We start from the raw sequence: 12,390 nt of genomic DNA, 5'->3' as shown, positions 1-12,390 counted from the left end.
CCTCCTCCCCCCAAATAAACTCAACTTTATTTTAGGCCAGGAAACATACTGTAAATCCTCCTATATGTACTGAAATTACTTGAAGCACTTGTACCATAGCATTTCCCAAATCTTCTAATCACAGCATTAGTATATATTCATGCACAAAAACAAATCAACATAAAATTATTCAAATCACTTTTGTTTTGGTATCAAAATATTGAACACAAAGTTTTGTATAGATTTGTGTTTTATATGTATCTTTGGCAATAAAATGTGGTCAATGGTTTAACAGTGCCTGAGTGTTATTGCTCAAACTCCGATTTATACAAAAATGTGCAGTTAAAATTGGAAGACTTATTTTGTTACTATAACCAGCAATTTTTTGTTTCTTTCCCCCAATATAAGGGCTAGAAACTAATTTTGAATACTACTAGTCTATTGTGGTTTCCAATGTTTATTAGTCCATGTGTAATTTTCACTAACCCAATATTATTCAACAAGATAAGCAATATCAAATGTTGACTAGTCATGATCAGTTGGGCTAGCGATTTTAGGACTAGTCCAGCTGGGGATTTCACTAGTCTCGGACTATCGGGCTACTCTTATTGCCTGGCCCTCGTCATAATCTCATACCAATTAAATCAACAGTCTTCACTGTCTTCAGTTCAAAATTAGTTACATAGTAGTTAAAACATATAAACTATTAACACAAAGAAAAGCCCCACCCCTCTCCCCGGTGGAACAGAAACAAAATAATGTAAAGTCTTTACTGTAAATTGTTATGGACCAGTCTAAAATAGTCTGTGGGGGTGGAAGGGTACACCGAATGCCAGAAGTATAATTATTCACCGTTAAAAAGGTCATGTTCAAAAGCTGCTTGCTTTCTGTATGTATATAATGCCTAACACTATTAAACAGAGGTAGAAGTCCGACATAGCAAGCATTCTGAACACAACCTTGTGTCGCAAGGTCACTCAAAAATAACTACACAAAATTATAACTCCATCCTTACTTATGATGCTTCCACCCTAAATAGTCACTTGATGCCATTTGAAATTCGAATTGCATTTACTAAGGTCATTTAAATCCTAAGGTCAAGGTAAAAGACATATATATAATGTTTTATTTACTAATTACATGTACAAAAATTGTTCAAAAAATTTATGAACACAATACAATAGGAGTTAAAACCTAAAGGGCTACATACCGGTATGTAGGTTGTCAATATTGTTTAAAATATCATAATTTGCCAGAATAAGTTTTTGGTGAAATATCTAGTGAACCCTAGTTTATTTGGACTGATAAACCAGTTTAAATACTAACTTTCCTGATAGTAATACTCAGATAGTAATTTTGTTCAGTAACACATCCAATTTCATTAATCCAGAAACATTGTTATTTATATTTTTTTTTTTTGAAATTAGAAACAAAAGTCATATGTAGAGGGATTCATATCATAAGATAAAACTAGAATTATTTATAAAGTTGAAATATTTCTTATAACAATGGTGATAAAAAATAAATAATGACTAAGCTAATCGGTGTTTGAAGTAGAATCTTAGGGTTACATTCCAAGTACATGACCGTGACATGTTGCCTTGACCTTTGTGAGCTTGAGTGGAAACACCATAAGGGAAAGATGATCATTTTTATACAAACCTAGATTATAATTCTCAATATAATAAGTCATTCAAATGAACACAAAATGTCAATGTTTAAAAATAATCACTTTGGCATAATGCTATACGAAAAGAAAATTTGCAAAAACAGAAACAACATGGTGGTAGGTAGAAAAGCGGTCCCTGCCAGTTATTCAGTAACATCCTATAAAAAAGTCCTATTGAGCACTTGTCCGGTGACCGCAGGAACGCTTCACTGCCTAGCAACCAACACATTGATTATCCAATCAGAAGATGGATACCTACACACATCCATACAAAGTTGATGTTCAACTTGCCATCAATATGATTTGATCGTTTGTCATTGACAGTCCATTTTGATATCTTACTCTCAGGTGTGGTCATGAAGAAGTGTGAATGAAAAGACATAGATGTGAAAGGGGGAAAAAAAAAAAAAAACGGTATGATTGTCAATTCAAATGATGGCAGATTCAACATCAAATTTATCGCAATTGAACATTGTACAACGATCAGTCACAAAGTTGGCCATTACAATGATTGTAGATGAGGTTCGAGGGAGAAAAAATAGCTCACGTTACACACAACGAAACAAGTAAACAAAGGTTTCTGCCATTTATAGTACGATTCAACAACCACAATAGGTAAAGGAAGATGGGAGGCCAACACAGTGACTGGTCCTCAAACAATACTGACCACTCGTAAACATACTTAAACCATGTGGTTATAACCGACACTGTTGATTAATGCTGCGATATATATTGCAAAGTACAATTTTTTTTATCTCATATACAAATACATATATTTATATATATTTATATATATAAATTTGAAAAAGAAATCAGCACATTTGTTCCATCACATTGTTCTCTTTAAATTCACACACACATAAATATTAGCACTTGTGTTTCCGTTCATACTCAATCTTTCTCTCACAGTCTGTCCACAGCTCTACACAAGCCCCACTCTCACACATTTGGCTAGCAGTCTGAGTTCCCCACCGGTGAGGGTGGCGGGGGATAGGGATTAAAGTAACTTCTCTCTGTCGATGGTGAGGGGGGACAACTCATCATATCGTCCGAGAAATAATGGCTACGAGGTGTAGGAGGTGGGGGATATGGGTCATAGTCGTTGTAAAGATCTATTGACCGACTAAGTTTGTAGTATCTTTTTGGGGGGTAAGGCTCGCTCTCCTCACAAACGTCAGTACTACATGGGGTGGTGGGCGGCGGGGGAATTTGCCGCGGTAGTTTGTAGGGTTTATACGACCGCACCGTAGACGGACTATTAGAGGAGTAGCCATTGAACTCCCCAAAACACACGGAGCGGTCCGTCACTGGACTAGGTGGGGGATTCAGCGTCTCTTTGGGGTAGTGAGTCACTGTAGAACTACTGGACGAAGCTCCTGTTACATGATTTCTGTCATACTGAGCGGTACTACCAGACACAGACGAAGGCAAAGCACCATTCTTATTACTCCTCTTAGGCAGTGTATTGGGGGGAGTCTGGTCAGCTTGTACATTAAGAGGTTTGGTGAGCATGATCATGTCTCTATCATAATAATTATTCATCCCTTGTGATTTTCTGCGGCATGCAAAAACAACTCCAACTATCAGCACAAGAGAGAATATGCCAACAATAATAATCACTGTAATGTGAGCATCCGGCGGAGTGGCAGGCTTGTTGGTGGCCGTACGTTCACAAGGCTCCATCTGTGAATTGTGTAAACACTCAGGATCGTCAACCATAGCATCACCTTGACAACTCGGGTCTTCCGGATCACAACAATTTTCCTCATCCAGGCCGTCCTCACACTGCTTCTCTCCATCACAAACCATGTTGTTGTCAATACACTTGCCATCACCGCACTTAATCTGTGACGCGTCACACACAGGACAGTCTTCTTCATCCGAGCCATCACCACACTCCCCCTGACCATCACAGCGCCACACACGAGGAATACAGTTAATGTCGCCACTTTTGCATGTAAACTGCTCCGGCGAACATGTAGGTGGGTCAGCACATGTGTGGCCGTCTGCCTTCAGCACCAAGTCAATGGGACATGAACATCGCGCGGTGCCGTCTCCCTGGGCAACACATATGTGAGAACACTTGTGATTGCTTACAGCACACGGATGCTGATCTAAATCCACAAGTTGTAGGTACTGGGCCACAGCAAGGTCACTGAGACTTTCCAAACGACCTTGGATATAAGTACGATTTTTCCCGTCTAACTTGTTAGCACGGATAATGGCACGTTGATCTTTGTCAATCCAATATAGGAAATTTCCAAAAACGGCCATGCCTTTGAGATTTTGAATCTTTTCGTCAACTAACACATTCCTATCGCCTCCATCTAGGTCCGAGCTTTCAATCCTGTTGAGACTCGAATCCGCCCAGTACAGGCGGCCTCCTTCAACATCGATAGCAAGCGGACCTGGTTTTCCTAGGTTAGTGTGGAACAGAGAAACACGTTCAGTGCCATCCAAAGCCGAGCGCTCTATAGAAGGCTGTCCAACTAGATTTGTCCAGTACATGTACCTACAAAGAATTAGAAAATCTCAATCAACTACTCTTTAGGTTTTCCTTTTCACAAGTGTAAATTCTACCGATCTACAAACATAGGTAGAGATGAGCCTAGTTCATTAACTACCCCTTATTCTGACTGTTTGGCTATCCAGCCTTGTTAATATTGTATACCGGGAAATTTTCACCCAGACAAATTTTCGCCGTTTATTAGTAGAATAAATGTTCGTGCAGTGTTAGTTTCACCTTTGACATGTTATTACTATGTATAGTAGGTTGTGTAATTATTTTCAACATACTGGTCAATTCACCCTCATTGCAAAGGGCCAAACAGGTGAAAGTTAAATTGCGTCGAAACAAATTCCGGTATTACAGTAAAAGCTCAAAGTTTGTTTGCCCATATCTCTGTAAGTTATACTTTTTTTATATGCTGGTTTTATATCAAAGAGTAAGAAACCGTTAAAACTAATAAATCACCCTTTATTCTGGTTGTCCAATGGCGAATGTGGATTTTACAAGTGAAGGGTATTTTTCCAGTATGCAGTATTCGAAATTGCCCAAATAATTTGTCACGCAATCCTGCATCTTCAGGTTTGGATGCTGGACAAACATGGCTACACTTTGTTAATTTTGGAACTATATTAAAACCTGCCAATGTGACCACCTCCATTAAGAAACCACTTTTAATATTCTCAATTGTAGCATTGTAAATTGAATCTGGATTAAGAGAACACCTGCGTTAAGAGACAATCTCTTGGGACTACCCACTAGTGGTCACTAACCCTTTCACCACTGTAGATCATAATGGACCTATCCAGATCAATGCATGGTAGAGTCTATTAAAGTTACACAGGGGTGGAAGGGCTAAATACAGGTTTGACTTCAATTCATTTTGATGATCCCAATTTATCTTAATTCATAACGAAAATATTGCATTTTAATAAATTCTCGGCTTGATCACCAATTATTGTCACACTTACTGTTCTTATTTGGGTCTTAGCTTTGTGAAAGGGTCTCCCAATACCATTAATGTAAGACCTCTTTTTTCACTTAACTATCAGTCGTTTTAATAAAATAAAGAATCTTTAACAGTTTCCAAATGATGAATCCATTTAAAATTGACGACAAAACTAGCTAATGATTTAAATTTTCTTCTTAAAAATTCATAAAGCCATACAAACCCTTTTTGTGGATTGAGCACAATGTAGCGTGGCTTGATGTTATGTTTTTCATCACTAGCGATCACCACTCCAATGGATGACCCATCAAAACGGGTAACATTGATCTTATTGTTGATGGAACACGTCCAAAATATGGACTGCGAGTACGGGTCTATAGCAATGTCAAATGGACGATACATTGCCTGCTGATTGGACACCACCACAATAGCCTGAAAGTAGAGGTGGACATGAAAGAAGAGGTGGACATGAATATTTATTGTCCAGGGAATTCAACTTTGACTTACAAATAATAGTCTGAAATTTTACTTTACATAAATACTATCTCCATCTGATGTTAATATATGTTACATTCAACCCAGGGATTTGAACATTAACAAAAGAACAATAGTCTGAAAAGTTCACCATGACCAAATGTTTACCTTTTTTGAAGTGAACATGGATGTAGGTAACAACTGTAGAATGTTTACAATTACCATGACAACCAGTTTATCTACAGAGCTATGTGTGGGTATGTAGAATAGGTAGATCTAAGCTATTTCAATGTAGTTGGGAATAAAACAAACATCCAACTTATATCACATAGAACTGAACTGTCATAGAAACAAATACAATTTCAAGATAAACATGGTATTCGTTTGTTTGACTGTATGTACAAGTCTTCTGAACTATACCTGGTTATATATCTATCAGTATTTCCGCCATTACCTGTGTGCCATTGTCTTTTGCCTTTTTGATTGACCATTGTCGACCCTCAATCCAGTATATGTAGCGGTCAGTGGGGTCATATGCCAAGCCACGGACATTCTTCAGACCAGGAATGGGCAGGACGACATCTGGCGAGTCAGGGTCAAGGTCACTGTCACTAATCACCAGGCGACTTATCACATTCTTTTGGCTGAACAACAGGAATGACTCAGGAGCTGAAAAAACATGGCAGTGAAATATAACTGGAATTACCCATATTACAACACTATATGGAACTTTACATTGACAGTCAAGTATTACACCCAGAAAGACCCAGCACCAAGAAATGTTCTACTATTTTTCAATAACAGTCAAGAATAACACCAAGAAAAGAACCAGCACAAAGAATTTTTCTACCTTAATCTTATTTACGAAAACATTGTATATCTTACTGTAAACTGTGGAAACTTCCGAAACATGATCGTTTTTTTTTTTACCTTAATTTTACAGCAGCAGGTTCCTACATGAATTAGGTAAATATAGAAAAAAAAATATGAAAATTGGAAGCATATTCCTCCTTTTCCTTTCATCTTTGGAAAATAAGCTCTCTTTTGCTAGTGGAACGAGTCTGTTATTGGCTATTAAAGCAATTTACACAGAAACGGGATGTGTATGTACATACCAACACATGTCTTTTGATCGGTGTTCAGTTGAAAATGAGTTGGACAGGCACACTGATGGGTTATCTCCCCTGCCTCAGTTCCGGGCCTCACCAGACACAGGTGGGAACATCCGCCATTATTCTCCTTACAATTGTTGGTTCCTGGAAGCGAAAGATAGCTGTGTTTATTACAAATCTTGAAATGATAAATATATTTATCATCTATATACTACTTTACACCACCCACCGGTAGCATGATAAATTCATTATTATTGGTTGTCAGTATGAGAAGAAGTTGAGAACGACTTGAGAACAACTTGAGAACAACTCGAGAAGAATTTGAGAACGGATTTTCCCATTCCCCAGGACTTGGGAAGTATTTCTCAAAAACAACGTCTGTAGTATATAGTATATAGATGATAAATAGTTTATCATACAGTGTTTTTATTATTTGTCGTTCAAACAATTTTCTCATCGCTCACACATAGATAAAATCTCGAGTCCACCGCAAAAACAGATGTAAATAAAGGTTAAAACAACCGCTAGATAATACTGGTGTCAACACATAGGTAAATAAAGGTTAAAACAACCGCTAGATAATACTGGTGTCAACACTTGACTAAATAAAGGTTCAAGTAGTAGTATATAGATGATAAATAGTTTATTACACTGTATTTTCAGGGTTTCATCGCTCGCACATATATAAAATCTGAAGTCCACCTGCGGTGGCCTCTCAATTTTATCCACGTGCTCGCAATGAGAAAATTGTTCTCACAGCAAACCCTGAAAATACAGTGTGATAATCTATAATTCCAACAAACCCAAGAAGACATGAGAAATAGGTTAACTATATAGGAATTATTTGTTATCAAGATGTTTTCCATGATACACCAATTTCCACTACTTTTAAAGTACTGGCATAATTTCCAACACTTTTGATGGCCTGTATGATTTAAACCGTGGTTTAAAATAGAATGGTCAAAATCTGAAGACACCATTCAAAGAAACAAAGGTACAAAATATTTAGTGATATACAGGTTGAAAGCATTAGTTTGTTTCAAGGAAAAGGTAAGCATAAAATACTGAAAGAAATTGCATTATGGCCTGCATGTAATACCTAACTGTCGGGAGGCATGAAAAACGAGCAGATCAACAACGTTTTCCATGTTGTAGTGTATCGTGGTGCGGTTGGTTCCAGATGACTTATTGGCCCTCTCTATGGTCTTCTCCTGGAAGTCGGCCCAGAACACAAAGTCCAGGTACAGGGTCAGGCCCATGGGCTGGGGAACATGATCCTTCACAATAGTCACTTGGTTTGTGCCTGAAATATGTCGAATCCATACATTTACAACTTAATCCCAACAGGAGTGATAGCATTATTTTTTTCATGTCATGAATATAGTGAATAAACCTGTTATATAAATCCTGAGCAATATTTGAAACTATGTTCCATTAAATGTGTACAGTAATCAGTAATCTGCTTTGCAGAAATCACCAGTAGAATATGCTTCAATCTACTTCTGTTAACATGAGAATTTATGTGGTGAGTGATTTTTGTATTTTCTGGTGTTCAGGTTCTACTTCTAATGCTTACCATCCATGTCTGAAGACTCAATGGACCGTGAATCGAGGTCAGCCCAGAACAAGCGCTTGTCTGCGTAGTCGATGGTGAGGCCGTTGACCTTGCCGAAGTTACTGTTAAGGGTGGTTCTCTGTGATCCATCCAGTGCTGCCCTCTCCAGTCTGTGAGGCTCCACCCAGTCAGTCCAGTATATCATACTGAAGGTAGTACACAGGTAATTAAACCTCATGTTACAAGTCATCAACTTCATATCAGATCAGAATTACAGGTCATTCATTTTTTGTATCTTAGTTACGGTAAAGGTAAGCAACTTTATGTTGAATTTACAGCTATTCAATTGTCTGAGTTACACATAATCAACTAATGTCAGTGACAGGTAAACAACTTTATGTCAGAGCTACAGGTAATTAATTTCATGTACGAGTTACAGGTTACCAACTTTATGTTGAATTTACAGCTATTCAATTGTCTGAGTTACACATAATCAATTAATGTCAGATACAGGCATAAAACAACTTTATGTCAGAGCTACAGGTAATTAACTTCATGTTGGAGTTACAGGTTAACAACTTTATGTTGAATTTACAGCTATTCAATTATCTGAGTTACAGATAATCAACTAATGTCAGATACAGGTATAAAACAACTTTATGTCAGAGCTACAGGTAATTTATGTTGGAGTTACAGGTTAACAACTTTATGTTGAATTTACAGCTATTCAATTATCTGAGTTACACATCATCAACTAATGTCAGATACAGGTAAACAACTTTATGTCAGAGCTACAGGTATTTAACTTCATGTTGGAATTACAGGTTAACAACTTTATATCAGAGCTACAGGTAATTAACTTCATTTTGGAGTTACAGGTAAGCATCTTCTTGTCATTGGAGTTATAGGTAATTGACTTCATGTCTTATCAATGGTCTGCAAATCTCTAAAGGTTCTATCAATCAATCTCAAACAATGACATCTTCTATTCAAACAGCATATTCCAAATGTTTAGGAGATATTATGTTTTTTATTTATTAATAAAGATTCACATACCTGCTCCTATCCTACAGAAACACTAAAACTTACCCATTGGCAGGATCTACAGCGAGAGCATGTGGTTGGTGGATCTCTCTCCAGATAAGAACCCTACGTGCTGACCCATCCGTGCGAGCGACTTCTATCCGCCGGGTGCCAGAGTCCACCCAGTAGATGTTATGAGCGACCCAGTCCACAGACATGCCCTCCGGATACATTAACCCATACTCAACGATGGTCTCCAACGCACTACCGTTCAGAAAGGCTCGGCTTATAGTCTGTAACACAAAGATCCTTGTCAGTTAGGCCCTACATCTTAATAGAGCAAATCATGCTTATAAGAAACCTCAAGGGACATAAGAATCACTGTGGTAAAGGCAAAACCATTATATACTCTAATGTCCTACAGATACGTATCGCCAAACACAAATGTAACATCATTATAACCAATAAGTGATGTTCAAAGTAAACTAATTTCTCTGTATTATCAATTTACCTGTCTATATCCTTACATGGTCAATTACGAATCCTAATGGACAATATTAAAAGATACCTATAAATTAACGAATTTTTCAATTGTTTTTTTTTCATTTTTCAAAAAATAAAAATTGCATTTCCATACAAAAGTTCAGCTCCTGAAATCCCATTTCATTATCAATTATCTTTATTTCGCCTGAATGACTTGCAGCATAATGTTCTTCATAAAAGTCCTTAATATTTATGATTTTTTACACAGCAGCAGTTTTGATTACTGACCTTTAGTTTGGCATCTGTCCAGTATATTCTGCTGTCATTGAAGTCAAAGTCAATAGCGAGTGCATCTTTTACACCTCGAATCGGGACGGGCATGATCCTGTGGCTGGTCTCCAGTGACATCCGTCTAATATCGCGCCGGCGTGTGAAAAGAAGGAATGCCTCAGGCACGATGCATGTCTTACCATTGCTAACAAGTTCTAGCCCCATTGGACAGGCACATACTGGACCTTGGTCAGCTGTCATCAAACACAAATGACTACATCCTCCATTGTTGTCAGCACAGGGATTTGTACCTGAAGAGATGGAAATTTAGGTGTAATATTTCTATTTTCTGCCTTCAGTGTATTAGATGGATTAGTACCTGTAAATATTTCTCTTTATTTTGTCAAATGATTTTATTTTTGATGATATATGTTGAGAAATGCAAAAGGAACAGAGAAAACTGTGTGAATACATCTTTGTCCATGCTGTTTGTCTTGGACATATAGATAAAGGAAAGTTGACAATTATTGTTTTATCAAAGAGGTTCTTGCCGTACTGTACTCCGTCATTTATACAAACTCAAAAGTTCAATATCGAAACTTGACAAAATCATTAGAAAAGTTCCATCATGCAAGCATATGTTCCAACATGCAAGAGTAAGAGAGTCTGCAGCCTTCACTTTACCTGAAACAGTTGCAGAAGACTTCCTTCATGTCGGCTTTCGTAAAATCTCAATGAACGAAAAATATGCACTGCAGTTGTGATCCAGAATTAACGAAATCTTTACATTATACTTCATTGATTTTAATTCTATAACATATATTAGTAAGATTAATGATGAGTTTTCATTTAAATATTCAATCGTAGTACCATACTTGACCTATTAAGTGCTCCATTAACTTAAGTCTGGATACCCCCATGCCCCCAAATCATTAAAAGTGTGTTATTTTTATTTTTTCAACATTTTGGAAGGTCCTTCAATCTTTAAAATTTTCCCAAATTGCTTAAGCACCTGGGGCACTTTTTAGGTCAAACAAGGTAGTATGTATGACACTACTACAGCAATATTAAGCCCATGTCAGGTAATAAGCCCTTCCATGTCAAACACAGTAAAGTAAAATTTAGGACCAATGCTATTGAACTGTCCAGCAATTAGCCCACCCTGCATTTTGAGTTAATGTTTTGGCTACATGGGCTTATTGAAAGATAAATACACTATCATTCAAATACGAACAAATATCTATTGATCACCTACGGATCTAAAACTGCTTAATGTTAATTTAGCAAGCTAAATCTAACAATGAAAATGCATCTTTGCCTACTAGATATTAGCTATTACACTATGAACAAAAGTTTTAATCCGAATAGAACCTTAACTCATTAATCCCTTTAGTTTCATAATGAACTATTCCAATCTTTGAATTGGAAGGGTTCAAATGTGTCGTCAGGGGTGATTGAGTTAATGCACCTCGATTATATTTACAACTGTTAAGTACACAGAACCAGACAGATACCTAATGACAAGCAATCTTTACGAGTAGCATGGCTTTCCCATGGTTTCCAGTTCCATGTCCTGTACATAGGAGTGTGACCCCACATGACCTCAGTCAGACGGGTGCACAATAGCCGACATGATTGTAGAGGGTGACATTAATTTGAGTTGTACAAGTCTGTGACATTACGTTAATTGTTTTACCCAATGTGAAGTGTCTGTCAGCGTGATTAGTGATGAAGGCCTGTTACAGGAGCCGTCTGACTCAGCTCACAGGCTACGCTACACACACCTATTTCCACATTGTACTGGTATATGTAAGTCATACAAAGATTGATGTACTACGCATATTCGGTGACAAAACCTACTTTCATTTTGTCCTGAAGAGCTATATAGCATGCATATCCTGATACATACATGTATATACAGTGAAAATCTTTCAAATTTCAATTGAAATAATACTATATTTCTCAATTTATGTATAAACAGTCTGTTGTAAAGCACTAATATATATGCATAAGAAACTTGTCTATTTTATTGTGCCATATGTACAAGTCAATGACAAATGGATATATTACACAAATCTGAAGATAAATTTATAATGTTCATGCTGTCCAGTTGTGCGACATTTTACCGAATACCTCAATAAATCTGTATAAGAAACTCACTTAACTATTGTCCTATGCAAGTCATTTACAACACAATAACACAATCACCACCTTCCTCTTAGATAATTAATTGATAATCTGTACTGTAGGTTACTCACCAGCTTGCACACTTTTAAAGAATGATATACATATCTAGAAAACTATCTTATCTACTGTTAAATCAGATATTTTTGTGGGGCCCAAATATCGTGGTTTCGAGACAAAAAAACG

At 37.1% G+C, this 12,390-nt stretch overlaps 1 protein-coding gene across 1 annotated transcript in view; it reads right to left on the bottom strand.

Annotated features, from left to right (window-relative positions):
- Positions 1-6: 6 nt before the first annotated feature.
- LOC110450042 (low-density lipoprotein receptor-related protein 6-like) overlaps positions 7-12,390 on the bottom strand; it is a 43,372-nt gene continuing 30,988 nt past the window's right edge. The window contains exons 9-16 of the mRNA XM_021497263.1: positions 10,039-10,331; positions 9,334-9,560; positions 8,266-8,450; positions 7,789-7,992; positions 6,693-6,833; positions 6,032-6,246; positions 5,327-5,535; positions 7-4,160 (exon numbers count right to left, since the gene is read on the bottom strand). Coding sequence (XP_021352938.1) covers positions 2,600-4,160; positions 5,327-5,535; positions 6,032-6,246; positions 6,693-6,833; positions 7,789-7,992; positions 8,266-8,450; positions 9,334-9,560; positions 10,039-10,331 — 3,035 coding nt within the window. The 3' untranslated portion in view covers positions 7-2,599. The remainder of the gene's footprint in view (positions 4,161-5,326; positions 5,536-6,031; positions 6,247-6,692; positions 6,834-7,788; positions 7,993-8,265; positions 8,451-9,333; positions 9,561-10,038; positions 10,332-12,390) is intronic.

This window comes from Mizuhopecten yessoensis, unplaced genomic scaffold (genome assembly GCF_002113885.1).
Source record: "Mizuhopecten yessoensis strain PY_sf001 unplaced genomic scaffold, ASM211388v2 scaffold4947, whole genome shotgun sequence".
Lineage (NCBI taxonomy): Eukaryota > Metazoa > Mollusca > Bivalvia > Pectinida > Pectinidae > Mizuhopecten > Mizuhopecten yessoensis.
Note: the sequence above shows the minus strand (reverse complement) of the source record. Positions and strands in the feature narration are given on the sequence as shown.